Source organism: Grammomys surdaster, unplaced genomic scaffold (genome assembly GCF_004785775.1).
Source record: "Grammomys surdaster isolate TR1022 unplaced genomic scaffold, NIH_TR_1.0 134, whole genome shotgun sequence".
Classification (NCBI taxonomy): domain Eukaryota; kingdom Metazoa; phylum Chordata; class Mammalia; order Rodentia; family Muridae; genus Grammomys; species Grammomys surdaster.
This window is the reverse complement of record NW_021604592.1, coordinates 2,381,079-2,395,377: the sequence shown is the minus strand read 5'-3', so window position 1 is coordinate 2,395,377 and position 14,299 is coordinate 2,381,079. Positions and strand designations below refer to the sequence as shown.

Here is a 14,299-nt window from a genome sequence, read left to right as displayed (position 1 = left end):
AAGGACTGAAGGAGCTGAAGGGGATTGCAAGCCCATAGGAAAAACAGTATCAAGTAACCGGACCACCCAGAGCTACCAGAGACTAAGCCACCAACCAAGAGTACACATGGAGGGAGCCAGGGCTCCAGATACATATGTAGCAGAGGATGGCCTTTTCTGACATCCACGGGAGGGAAGGCCCTTGGTTCTGTGGAGGCTTAATGTCCCAGCATAGGGGGATGCTAGGGTGGTGAGACAGGAGTGGGTGGAGGAGCACCCTCATAGAGGCAAAGGGGAGGAATTAGAGGAGGTATGGGATGGGGGGTTGTGAAAGGGTAACTGGGAAGGGGGATATCATTTGGAACGTAAATGGAAACAAATAAAATGCTTATTAAAAGCGAGAAAGAAAAAAGAATTTCAGTGCCTTCTCATACAAAACTAAAAAGAAATACTTTTCTAAACTGCATTCCAAAGCTTAGGTCACAGCAGCGAGTTCCACCCATGCACTGCTGAGATGATGTCAGAGCGGAAGTGACGATGCGGTCAGTCCTGCTTCTCACACGCCATCGTGTGGGTCCGCTCGACGATACACCTTTCCAGTTGTCAGTCTTTGTGTGGCTGTATAAGAGTAGACAAGAAGGTAAGGGGCTGGAGGGATGGCTCAGTGGTTAGGAACACAAGCTCAGACAGAGGACTGGACTTGTTTGATTCTCAGGCATTTATGTGGTGGCTCAGAACCCTATGTAGCCGTTAGTTCCAGGGAATCTAATGCTCTCTTCTGACCTCCATCAGCACCACCAACTCACATGATACACACACAATACATACACACAGGCAGAACTTACGTATACATAAAGTGAAATAAATACATGTATCTAACAACGGCTTTAAAAGAGGGACGGTAAAAGATGCTCTCTGAACACAGATGATTACCAGCTACACATTTATTGATAACACATTACAGTTGTTTCTAAAAATCTAGTATTATTTCAGTGGTCAAGCGGGAAATGCCAGACTTGACTTGAGTCAGACAGTTGTCATGGTTATGAGGAGAGTGAGTTACAAAAGGCTTAGCACTAGTTGGACAACGTGGGGGACATTTGATGGAGCAGCTGCATCAATTGCTAACATGTTATATTAGGGAAAAATAACTGAAAAATCTAAAAATAGTGTTTGCATATAGACGTAAATATGAAAAATATTTCATTTTTAAGTTAATTCTGTACCGTTGTTCAAAAAAATCTATTTCTAAATGCACGTTTATTTATCAAGTGATACTTGTATTTAAATATCATTTAAAACAGTTAAAATATAAATTCATGTTTATGTTCTTATAAAATATATATATATATAAAAATAGAGCATTTGAAGGAGGTGGGTATTCATTCTAATTGATGGGTCAATAGGTGAAAATAGTTTCTTTTTTTATGGCAATGAACTTGAGGTATTTGTATATTTAGTAATCTAAACTACATACTGAGTTAGCCCTCTCAGCTTCCTTTCCTTATGTCCAAATCATCCTTTAAAACCCACAACAGTAAGAAGTTATCTCACATCAAAGAATTTGTACAATAAGGAAAGTTACCATCTTGTGCCTAAAAAGACAGAAGTGAAAGTTTTCAATGCTGGAACTAGGCACGTTCGTTCCATACTTATACCACAATTTTCATAAAAATATTTGTATGCCTACTCTAATTTGAGTTAAACACATCTGTTCAAAGAAAAATACAGCTCTAGTCGCATAGTGTAATTTGTGGGTCTACAGGAAATGCTTCACGCTTTTACATTTGAGAATCTGCAAGCCTTTGCACAATATCTGAAATGTAACTGTCGTCGTAAATTAAATAGGTCTATAGGGGCAAGTGAAAGCTACCTTAGTAACAGCATTCACCAATATACAAAGTAACCAATGGGGAACTTTATTTTGTCCCACACTTTAAAATGATGCCTATCATCCATTTAGACTGCGCTCCCCACCTAAGCTCACAGAAGTTAGGGGTGGGGGGAATCTTTGTGGAACACACAGAAACTCAGAGTTGAATATAATATTGCTTCCTATCGCTCTTGGAGAATCTCTTTGAATTCCACGGCAGAGAATCACCCTGTTCTTTCCCTTCCATTGTAACAGTTTTAAAAGTCATAAGAAGAAATGTTTTTCAAAAGCATTGGATCCTCACAACTCGAACCACTAAAAGTATCCCACTTCTCCCGGTACAGAACTTCAGTGCTATCCTTTCTTCCATGTGGAATGTATTTGTGTCTTCAGCATTTATACATTAGTGAACTTACGGAGAGGAGAGCACAGAACCAGCGTCGCCCTATCCCCATGCTGCTGCATTTCTGGATTTCTGTTTGTCGTTGCAGTCCAATACCTGGTCCACATGGTCCTGGTTTGTGATCACAGTTCAAGTGATCTCCGTATAGCTCTGTGCTTCAACCTGAAGCTAACGGATGCTCAAGGTCACTTGTGAGTGTGTACAGTCATGAGAAAAATGTGTCATTGCGCTTTTGTGAGCTGTGTGCTTTGCTGTGCATGCTTGCACTGATGAGTGTACAGTCATTGCAAAGTACGTGTGAGGCACATTTGGTTCTCAGATCCAGGTGAAGGGTTCATCTCTAACTGTGAATTCAGCTCTCGTTCAGTGAGCCTGTGCAATTGGCTCTCCTTCAGGGAGCCTGCGCAGACCTCTGACTTGAGCACATCCTGCTGAGCAGGATTTCAGAACAAACTTGATTTATCGGGCCTCTGACATGATACGGTGAATGAACGTTTGGGACAGAATTGTGTTGTTTTAGTTTGCTTTGCCTACTGAAGTATTTCCCCACAATATGGTTCTTGGATCTTTTCATCTTGATAACATGGTGCTGTCTGGATAACTTTGATTTCACTACCTGTAAACAGAGAACAAGAAATTAGGGGTGCCAAAGTCACAGATATTTGGACACCACACAGAGCAATATAACTGATTCTCATGCTTGTCCTGCATCACTGCCACACAGATGCTGCTAAAGGGCACCGATATGATTTATATAACAAGAACTAGTGAACCTGTATTTCAAAAAAGACCAAAGATGAAGTTAGGATTCCTGCAGCTTTTCAAACCTCTTCTGTTGTAACGCAACTGAGGAGCTGTTCCATATGTTGCCTTTTGCACTCTCTGTGTGTGTGTGTGTGCGCACACGTGAGTATGTCTGTGTTTGTGTGTGTGCGTGCATATATGTGTGTGTATGTGTGTATTCGAGTGCATGTGCACACAAGCACACGTGTATTCAAACCAGATGCAGCAGCATATGGTTTGACATTATCTCTCTACAGTAGAGCAGACATTGTTCTGTGTTTCCCTGTCATTGATTCGAACTTGGCAGTTTATGTCTGTCATGGAACAAAATGGCAACAAACATTTTCTGAGAAAATAGAAGTATTTTTCTAGTTCTTGTCCAAAAGATGATAGTGTTATAGTTAGAAGCTGCATTTCTACGGGCAGTTAGTAAGACATGGAACCTATAAAATAGCCCATGCCTTAAGTTTTTATATTTTTGTATGTATATATGCACCTCTGTCTCTATTTCAAGCGTTATTTTGAATAGATGGTATTATAAAGCACTCGTGTAATCTGAAGAGTCTATAATCAAATGTTTCCTGCCCACCTCTTTTCCTCCCTGAGCCACTCAGATGTCTCTGTCCTCACTACCATCTTTGTATGCGTCACAGCTACTTTGTAAATAACCCCATTCATACACACATAAGGCTACTGTTATGTTTATATTTACATTTTCCAAAACGTCATCCTGGTGGGAACCTAAATGATTATCTTCTGCCTTGGAGCGAACAGAACTCAGTGTTAGAACTGAAGGTTTGGGGAAGTGAACCAAGGACTCAGAGGGAAATGGGGGAAGGGTGAGCTACCTGGGAAGCGAGAGGAGAGAAAGAATACTAGTGATGGTGTTTGGAAGCTCTTTACAAACTATTGACGAAATAAGAACTTCATCACCTTCATCATGAACGAGTAATAGGTTTTGTTCTGTCAGTTCTTGGGACACAGGAAAATATTCACTGATGATAAATGGAAGTATACTATGTCATATAGATTTTTCTTTATTCTTTTAGGTAAAATGCAATAATTAAGGCACATATAATTTGATCCCATAAAAGAGAATCCATGAAAACAGTTCCTGAAAATGAAACAGGATATTTGGGGGAAAAATCCCTCACATATTTGGAAAATAAATATTATAGTTACACATAAACGCTAACTATTTTAGGAGAAGTATTGAAATAGAAACTTTATAAAGGTCTATACCAAAAGGTTAGCAGAGTGACTTTTGAGTATAAGGATTCTATGTGGGTTTAATGTGTTTTATTAAACTTTATCTTAGCTTTTTTTAAAAAACATAATCAATATGCATGATTTCACGATAATGAAAAAAAAAAGGAAGACATTAGAATTTGAGGAAAAAAGTTCCCAGTAGTGTAATCTAAAATCACTAGCCTCGTCTAACTATAGGGCGGGAATTGCTTTCTATGAGATAACCACTATGAGAATTTGCCCTTTTCTTCTATGAGAACCTTAGATTGGGTAACTCTTATGAAGGGCAATGAAAACATCCACTTGTGGCAAAGAATCCCTGTGCATTGTGACTTAGAGCTCATCTTGCCCTTAGGCTTGGACTGGCACTTTATATCCCAAGAGTGGAGTTCCTGCTATGTCCTTCTACCAGAGGTGGTTGTATCAGAACTCCAGTATGGTGGTTCTCAGAAGGAGTCAATGCTTCCTGAAGGTCTTCTGTATATTAGAGGGGAGTGTCTTCAACTAATATTAGTGAACAACATTCTAGAAGTTTATGTGAAGAAACATTTAAGCAAAAATACAGCATGTAACCCTGATATAATATTATTCCAGTGTCCTGCAGGCAAAATAAAGGCAATTTTAAAAATATGATTGAATCTTAAGTTTGGCTTCTGCAGTTGCTGTTATGATCTATGAGCTAATTACATGCAAAAGGAAAACAAGCCTATATCATAACACACAAGGCTATAATGCTCTCAACGTTATTTTAATACTTGAACTGATGTATTTGGTACTCTTAAGTGAGACTGTAGCTAGGGTATTTCAAAATGGGAAACCTGATAATTTAGCTCTGATTTTAGGGAGTTTGAGATGGTCTTGAAAAAGGGAGATCGGATGATGGGTTTACCTAGCAGTGTCTGAAGGCCAGGCTAATTAACACTCCTGAATTACCAACGCTCCTGTTAGATGCTGTTAGCAATGGACCCAGATACCTGTGTTGGTGATTGGCCCACCATAGTTAGTTCACGTTGATTTGATTTTGAAAACTATTTTTAGAGAATAATAAAATATTATGTTTCCAAACTCAGTTTTCTAAAGTCACTATTGATTTGATACTGAATCCTGAATGCAGACAAATAAAGAGAATTATTTCCATTTTGATTTACCAAAATATATATAGATACAAAAATTCTCTCAAAACTGCTCTTGTGAGGTAAGTCCATTTAAAAACCCTGTAGCTGTATGTGCCACACCACTAGCACATACAATTTACTTCAGGAAGGAAAAGCACTTCAACATTGTGAAATATTTCTTTACAGGAAATTACCAAGGCATTATGTGGAAATATGTGATCATTTACTCTGAAAATCCAAATGCATCTACTGAAAATGATCACATATTCTAAAGCTCACGTTTAAAAATGAGAATGCTTTCCCATAGCCTCTCAGTCATTAAGAAAAAATATTAAAAATCGTCCCTTATAATACCAAATAACTAAGTTCAACAATGATCTCCGGGCTGCAGGTGAAGACTCCGTCAGGAGGTTAATGAAGCACGAATGATACATGGACAGATGAAGAGATAAATCCTATCAGGGCTTCACAGGTGGTTAATGTGCACTGTGAAATTGGAGGATCATGTCAACTCCTAAAATACCCTTTAAGAATCAATATAGGAAAGTAATTGTGATCATTCGAGAGCGAAAGTACAGGTTGTTGGGGGCTGGACTTTCTGTAGGAGCTTCTCTTGCATGAATATGAGTCAAGTCTACCCTCAAAACTGACCAGGACTTACTTAACTCCTTGCCAAAAGGAAAACCTTCTTTGTTAGGACCTTTGTTTCTTCCTCTTCCCACACAGTCCTCTCTCTCTCTCTCTCTCTCTCTCTCTCTGTTTAACTAGAGTAACAGCAATGGTGGTGATTCTCACCTTTTCACAGCCTATTATCTGTTGATGTAGGGTTCATGTATGTATGAGTGTGTGTGTGTGTGTGTGTGTGTGTGTGTATACTTGTGGTTGAACCCAGGGGCTGGTGCAGACCAAGCACTCAGGGCCATTGAGCCACAAGGTTCACAGTCTTTAAGTTCCAAGGATAGCTGTGTTTTCTGAATCCCTCAGTGTCCCTCAGAAACATGACTCCTCTGTCCAGTTTTCCTTCTGCTCTTCCAGATACATGCCAGCTCGAGATATCTTTCCTTAATGCCTTTATGATCCAGCATCTAGGGAACAATTATAATCCTGACCTCATCCTGATTGTCAACAGGATATTTATACATAAGATTTGATAAGCCACTCATTCTGGCAATCAGGGTCTCTGAGGATCGGGAGGAAAATATGAATTGAAAAACAGTGTGCTTTTATAGAGAGCCCTGTGCTTAAGCTGAGGGCTTTGGTTACACGTCACCTGTATCATACTCATGGGTAGATATTCTGGCCAGCCTGCATGATTTACTAGGGCAAAGAAGCCTTGTGGGGAAACAACCTGAACTGTACTTTCCACTTGACTGCAGCTATGGCTAATGTGTAGTTAGAGTCTCATCAAGAAGGCAATGGCCTGTGTTAGAGTAACTTAGTGATCACTGAGCTCACTGGAGTGGCTTGTCCCAAAGTACACATAAAGTCATCCTGTCTTACTTCCAGGAGTTGGAGTTCATCATGGGTGTGTGGGGCATATTGGAATTTGCCAGGTTTAACCTACTGAACTGAGCATATCTGTGAGTCTCTCATGCCCAGTTTTAAAGGTTAGAGGTCTGAATGCAGTTATTGGACAAAATCTGGCATTCATCATATGCTCAATGTTTGTTACAATGTCGAGCATATTTTATCTTTTATAATTGTTTCTGCTTACATTAAGATAGAACATTTCTTTATGGAGAACATTTCTTTATGGAGAACAATCTTAAATGCTATGCTTTCTGGAACTCGATTGTAAAGTTTAGGTCCAAGGGGCCTGCAAGATGGCTCAGTGGCATAGGTGCTTGCCACCAAGCCTACAATCTGAAATCGATTCTCTAGAATCTATGTAATGAAAGGAGAAAACCGACTTCTATATATGTATTCTCTGGTTGATATATATGCACATGCATATGCACACATACAAATAAGATAAACAAAGATGTAATAAAGGCTGATGAATTATATACATTTAAAAATGTAGGTTAATAACTGAATGTATGCAATATTCAATAGTGAGCTGGAGAGAACAATGTTTATTCTACAGATTAAAAAGCATTTCATAGTTTTCATTTTTATGGAGAAATAAATTCTAAGTTGCTCTCAGTGTTATATAAATCTAGCAACCATAAATATTGACAGCCCAACACTTTTGAATAAATAGGATTAAAATCAGGGATATAGTTTTAAAATTGAGCCATGTCCATTGCAAATGCACATGGAAGAGTTCTATGCTTATTGTGTATATTTAGTTTTAAACTTAGAGTGAACAAAAATTCATTTTATCCTGTGCAATGAAAAAGAAATAAAATAAGGTAGTATTTCATATATAAATAGTTAATGACTACTCCCTCCATGGAATATCCACCTTCCAATATTCAGAGTTCTCTGCACTAGAAAACACATGGGGGAATTCAGATCCACTCCCTACCCTCAAGGGGACTATATAAAGACACATGTCTAAGATACTTGAAGTAGGAACAAGAATGAAGTGACTTCAAAGACATTGTCTGGGACTAGATCTACAAGGTCAGGCACCATGTTGTTTTCATGTAATGGATAGTTCCTGGGTACTTTAAGAAAACTGGGTGCTAATTCACAGTAGGCATGAGAGTCTCTTTGCAGGCCTATTATTTCTTTGAACTTATTTGTAAAAATCAGCATCCAGCCTTCAAACTGCTACCCTGTCTCCAAGTGTCAAAATATCACCTTATTTTACTTCCAGTCTCAAAAGTGGAGAAAAAGTAATTTAGGCACATTCTTATGGGCTGGGAATACTATGCCAAAGATGTTTGATACCTGTATAGTAAAAAAGCTCCCTCCCTTTGATCTTTTGTGGAAACCAGTCAATTGAGATCCTCCCAGAATTCAGAGGAACGTTTGGGGCTGCTATCATCCAACTGATGTGTCAAGTGTAGTGTACCTTTGAAAAAGAGCAGCTAGTGACACAAATGTCAGATTGTCTTTGAGCAATGACAATAAACAGTATAAATTAGCTATTAGGAAAAAAAAATCAATGATGGATTTAGTCCTCGAAATCAGGATAAAGGATGCAGATGATTTGGTGCATAGGACACCTCTACCAGCAACTAAAACTAAGTTATACACACAAACACTGCTCTAGGGTGGGCTACAGAGGAGATGTCTCTCGAAAAGTAGGCATGCCTACCTAGAAAGGAAGGGATTGGCATGGTTAATAATAATATAGTTAATGGCACAGGCATATATGTCTTGGCAAATGATTGAAGTATTTACTTACAAATATTAACCAACAAGTCTTTCACACTCTTTAATCCAAAGTGAGTCCTTTTACATTTTCTCTTGGCCTTCTTTCTATGTTTGCTGTTGTGAAGTACACTTTAAATGAAGAAGACGTAGAGGACAATTGGTCTCCTAAATGTGACAGTCTATTATTGTGATAGCGCTGTTCACTATACTACTGTCTTATCATTTGTCATGTTTTATAATAAAGATTTAGCATAGCAAGGATCTAGCTTAGAATATGATATCCACAGGTATGGAGTTCTAACTTTATCTGCAGGTCAAAGTTACAATTGTCTTTCATTAGTAATTGTTATGTCAATCTGCTAGCTATGGTACTCAGCATAATTTGAGAGTGGATACCAATGTGATAGGCAGATAAAAACTCCAGAGGCAATCAGCTCCCTGGTGCCTCAGTGGAAGGAGAACAGAGATTTTTGACCCTTGCAGCCCACTTTTACTTACCCATAGTGGGTTTTTTTTTTATGTTGAGAGATATCTCTCAGTTTGCAATTATGTGTTTTTATTTCTATGTAAATAAAAAATGTGGTCATAGAGATATTTTAGAATGTGTAGAGATGCCAGATTTCAACTTGATTACTTTTGACCCAGGATTTTTGCTAAGACTTTCCAAATGGAAAATTATTTTAAGTTATACCATGAAACTAGCATTGAAATTTTAACTATAAGCACAGGCAGTTTCAACACTCAAAATTGATCTCACATAAACATTCATCAGAATGAAGGTCTTGCCACGGCAATTAATAGCTACATCTGAAATAACTTTTACTTTTCCAAAAGCCAGTGCAGAGAGCACAGGCTTGCTGAACTGGAAATCCATCAGGCAGATATGCGACAAGCAAATACCTTTTCTAAAACTGATCTCGACCTGAATAACCTCCGAGGAACTTTTGATGTGGTTCCAGGTTCAGAGAACAAAATAGGAAACAATTTCTGTGGTGCAAGTCTTCCAGAACCGCCCTGGACTGGCTCAGAGGGGCGTTCTGACTGCAGACTTGAATGGGGTTTGAGAACTACAAGGTGACCTGATTGCTTTCTAAGGCTAGAAAACATGCAATTGACCATAGAAAACATGCTGTCAACTTATAAGTGTATACTGCTGAAGCATTGTTTATTTATAGTCACTTGGCATGCCAGCGAGTCTTGAAAACACAGCTAGCTAAGAAGTCTAAGAATCCACAAAATTGGAATCAAACTGAAGCAATATAAAATATCTAGAAACTGGTATTTCTAATTGTTAATTCCATTTCAGGACATCACACAACTCTGAAGGTAGAAAGAAATGATTTTTCTTTCACTCACTCCCTAGATATTTAATTATGGGACACTCGAAAACCTGTATCAATCCAAGGGAGTCCAAGTTTCAAATGAGACAAGGATGCTGAGAATTAGGGCACAGGATAGCATTTTTTAAGGGGTGAGTTGTGTTCTGTTTGGGGATCTTCAGATTCCCACTGAGCATACTGCTGCTGTCTTCTACACCTCCTTATAGCCCTCGTTTTTCTGAGAGCTTAACTCAGAGACCACAGGTCCTCAGCTTTCCCCATGCTATAACCCTTTAATACAGTTCCTCATGTTGTGGTGATTCCTGACCATACAATTATTTTCTATGCCAGTTCGTAACTATAGTTTTGCTATTGTTCTGAATCATAATATAGATATCTGATATCTCTGATGGGCTTAGTTGACCCCTGTGAAAGGATCATTCAACCCCCAAAGGGGTCACAACCAATAGGTTGAGAACCGGTGCCATAGGTCTTCAGCACTGGCTCTGAGAACAAATTAAACTCTGATTTGAGAAGTGTGATTTTATGGGGTTCTAGACTATTATCTCATACTCTCATGTAGCCTCCCAGTGACTCTCCAGCCTTAAATCAAATGTCCCCTTAGTCTCAATGATTCTAAGCTGAGTTCCTACTTTCCTCCAGTTGTACACATCTCTGGAGTCTTCAGATCTTTTGGATGTTGACTCTCAAGTGTCTGTTTCATTGATTTCTCTTCAACTTAATATTTAAGAATAAGGCATCGACTTGGGAATGGCATCCTAGCCTATAATTCCAGTATATGGGGGGGGGGTGATAACAGGAGGACCACCATAAATGATTCCAGTTTGGAGTATATAATGAGTTCTAGAAACACCTCACTATAGGGGCCTTCAAAAGCAAGTAAATAAACAAGCAAAACAAAACACTCAGAGATCCTTTGTGTGACCAATGCTTTCAACTGCTAGCTTCCCTGTAGGGATTTGCTCTGACCACATTGGTCTTTTTTAAGGGACCTCATTTCTCATCAGGAGACCTCTGAGGGCTTGTTCTGATTGTGGCACTTCAGCGGGCCCGGGAGCAGGTTCAAGAGCTCTCTCAATCAGGTATACATTTTACCTTTATATCCTTTTTCAAGCCTCATGATTAAACTACATCTGTGCTTCCAGTTCCAACTCTACTGTTCACTGGTAGACACTGTAAGCACAGATGCAGCTTCATGTTTGTGTGGACCGGGAGAAAAGAGCCAGTGGTTGACCAATTTTGCACAAATAGCTGGCTATAAAACCTCTTAGACAATCAGCCAGGCATGGTGGCGGACGTCTTTAATTCCAGCACTTGGGAGGTAGAGACAGGTATATCTCTGTGAGTTCGAGGTCAACCTGAGTGAGCCCAGGACAACTAGGGCTGGTTACAATGAAAAACCTTGCCTTGAAAAACAAAACAAGCCGAACAGTGGTGGCACACGCCTTTAATCCCAGCACTCAGGACGCAGAGGCAGGCAGATTTCTGAGTTTGAGGCCAGCCTGGTCTACAGAGTGAGTTCCAGGACAGCCAGGGCTACACAGAGAAACCCTGTCTCGAAAAACCAAAAACCAAAAACAAACAAAAACAAAAGCAAACATAAAACAAGTGGCTGGAGAGATGGCTCAGCGGTTAAGAGCACTGGCTGTTCTTCCAGAGGTCCTGAGTTCAATTCTCAGCAAACACATGGTGGGTCCCATCCATCTGTAACAGGATCTGATGCCTTCTTCCAGCACAAAGGTATACATGCAGTTAGAACACTCATACATTAAATAAATAAATATAAAAACAAAATAAACTAAAACAAACAAAAAAGAAAGAGAGAAAGAAAGAAAGAAAGAAAGAAAGAAAGAAAGAAAGAAAGAAACAAAAAAACCCACTCAGACAATCAGCAACTGGTGTCTCTTCCCTATGCATCTGAAGTTCTAATTTCTGTTGCCTTCCAAGTCACATTTTATAAGATGAGTTCTTTGGGTGAAGTAAAGACTTTTACAGTTTTAGAGTCTTGCTCACAGGCATTCATGAGACAGAGAAGAGAAATATTTGTATACTTCCCACTTTAGCATGATCCCCCATGCCTGATGTTAGGCCTATTCACTAGACCTGCTTTTCCACCATCCATCATGGGATGTGACTAGTTGTTCGTAAAGTAAAGTGGACCACACAAGAGAACAGTGTTGTAAAAAAAAAGTAATCAGGGCTTGCTGTAGTAGGAGGTGGTCACCATTTCTTCCACATCTGGTCTCTCGACCATTCCCGGAGCTAATATCAGTTCTGTGCTTCGGCCAAGCATTGGGATGTTCACTGTGTCTCTGCATCATAGGAGCCCAGGGATGAATTTGTCATTTGCAACAGGAAGTGGTTACTGACTGCAACGACTATACTTTGGGTCTGATTTGTTGACTCTTCATTTAGAGTAAGACAGCAAGTAGTTAAGAAATAAGGGTGTTTTAGTTTTCTCATTCAGCACATATTAAGGGCTTTTTTTTTTAAAAAAATATAATTTATTTATTTTTTTCAAATTGTAATTTATACTCATTCACACAGGGGTTATAAACACAGAAAGGCAGGATGTGGGGAAGGGGATGACACTGGAGTGTGGGTGTTCAGGGGGAATACAGATATCTTTCAGAACAGGGTATCGGCTGAGTAAGGGTTCAGGGGACAGGTTGCTATGGCTCTGCCTATGATTTGCTTGTCTTTATCTAAGTTGGTATTATCTGCCAAGGCTACCTATTTACAAGGTCTATGACTACTCAGGCTGGTAAATTGTCACAAAACTGCCTGTTTACAATAGCTTATAGCCATCTATTTCAATGTTTTTTCACAGAGACCCAAGACTTCGTGTTAGTATACATGTATGACAGGCCTATTGCTGATTTTAGGCCTATGGCTAATTTTAGGCCTTCAGTGTATAAGCAGGGATGCCCCTGACATCTCCTCCCTTCTCTAAGTATAGACGGGCTGTGGCGAATCTAATCTTGTGAAGTCGGGGATAGAGGCCTGACCTCCAGTAATTGAAGGGGACCTTGTAGTGGCTCCAGTCCATGTAGTGAGGCATGAGGGCCATACCCGTCCCGATATCTTTTTCCTGGAGAGGGGATACTTTTGACATCAACCCCTATGTAGTCAGGCTTGTCCCTCAGGGAACCCAGATAGATATTTTTAACTTTTATTGGTATTCCCTTGCAGTGCTTAGCCTCACAGCCTAAGTAAGAATTCAGATTGCCAGTCAGAGGGGGTTCTGGGTGGCCCCTCTCTGCTTGGTCTAGGGGCGGAAGTACCCTCTTTTAGGTTGGGTGGAGATGGGTTTTGGGAACACCCTGGATAAAGTAACAACCTCATCTTGAGTCTCATGGTCCTCCATAGCTAACTTATGATACTGTATCTGAATAAGTTTTGCTACCAAATTACTTATCTGTTGTTTCACAGAGTTAGTCAGCCTATTTGAGGCTCAGGGACCAGCAGAAATAAGCAAAAAGAACCCAAATAATGGTCCCAAGATGAGAGGAGGTAGGGTTGACAACCCTGGAGAGGCTGGAAACCAATTCTTGTACCAGCACTCATCTTTCTCTTTCTCTCTCTGACTTTTTTCAGGGCCTTCTCTGACCTTTTTCATGCTCTCTTTAACCATCCCTGTCTTGTCTATGTAAAGGCAATATTATGAAGGGCTTTCTAAGAAGTACCATCTCTGAAAAATTGATCAAACCCTTTAACTCATATCTGATACTAAATATACTAATGAACTTATGAAATAAAAAGAAAAAAAAACGTTTTCATGCTCCTAAGAGTTTGGTAAAAACAAATCTAGACATTAGTATCAAACTAATCTAGACATTAACTAATTAGTTGATTAATTGTTAATTAATTGGTGGGATAGCATCTTGCTGTCATCTTGCTCTGCTGCTCCATCTGGTTTCAAATTCTTGCACTTAGTTATCCTCCTGCCTCAGCCTTCAGAGTGCTGGGCTGAACATCATGCATGATCATATTCAGTTCGAAGTTCAACTTTATTTATTGTAAGCATTTTGAGATCACTTAGTATCCTAACATTATTTGAGAATCCATATAGTAGAGATGTACAAATATACATCGTGTCTTTGCCAAGACAGAACAGTAAACAGTATGGAGTATACAACTCCTGGCAGCTTGGAATCTCAGTTAGAGTGTTTAAAGTTGGTAGTGAACTTCCTGCTATCATGCTCTACTACATCAGCAGGATGTGCTGAAGTCTTTTCCTTCCTTCCTTCCTTCCTTCCTTCCTTCCTTCCTTCCTTCCTTCCTTCCTTCC

General features: G+C 39.5%; 1 protein-coding gene across 1 annotated transcript in view; it reads right to left on the bottom strand.

Annotated features, from left to right (window-relative positions):
* Positions 1-908: 908 nt before the first annotated feature.
* The window catches only part of Cped1 (cadherin like and PC-esterase domain containing 1), a 255,612-nt gene continuing 242,221 nt past the window's right edge, over positions 909-14,299 (bottom strand). The window contains exon 22 of the mRNA XM_028762605.1: positions 909-2,871. Coding sequence (XP_028618438.1) covers positions 2,647-2,871 — 225 coding nt within the window. The 3' untranslated portion in view covers positions 909-2,646. The remainder of the gene's footprint in view (positions 2,872-14,299) is intronic.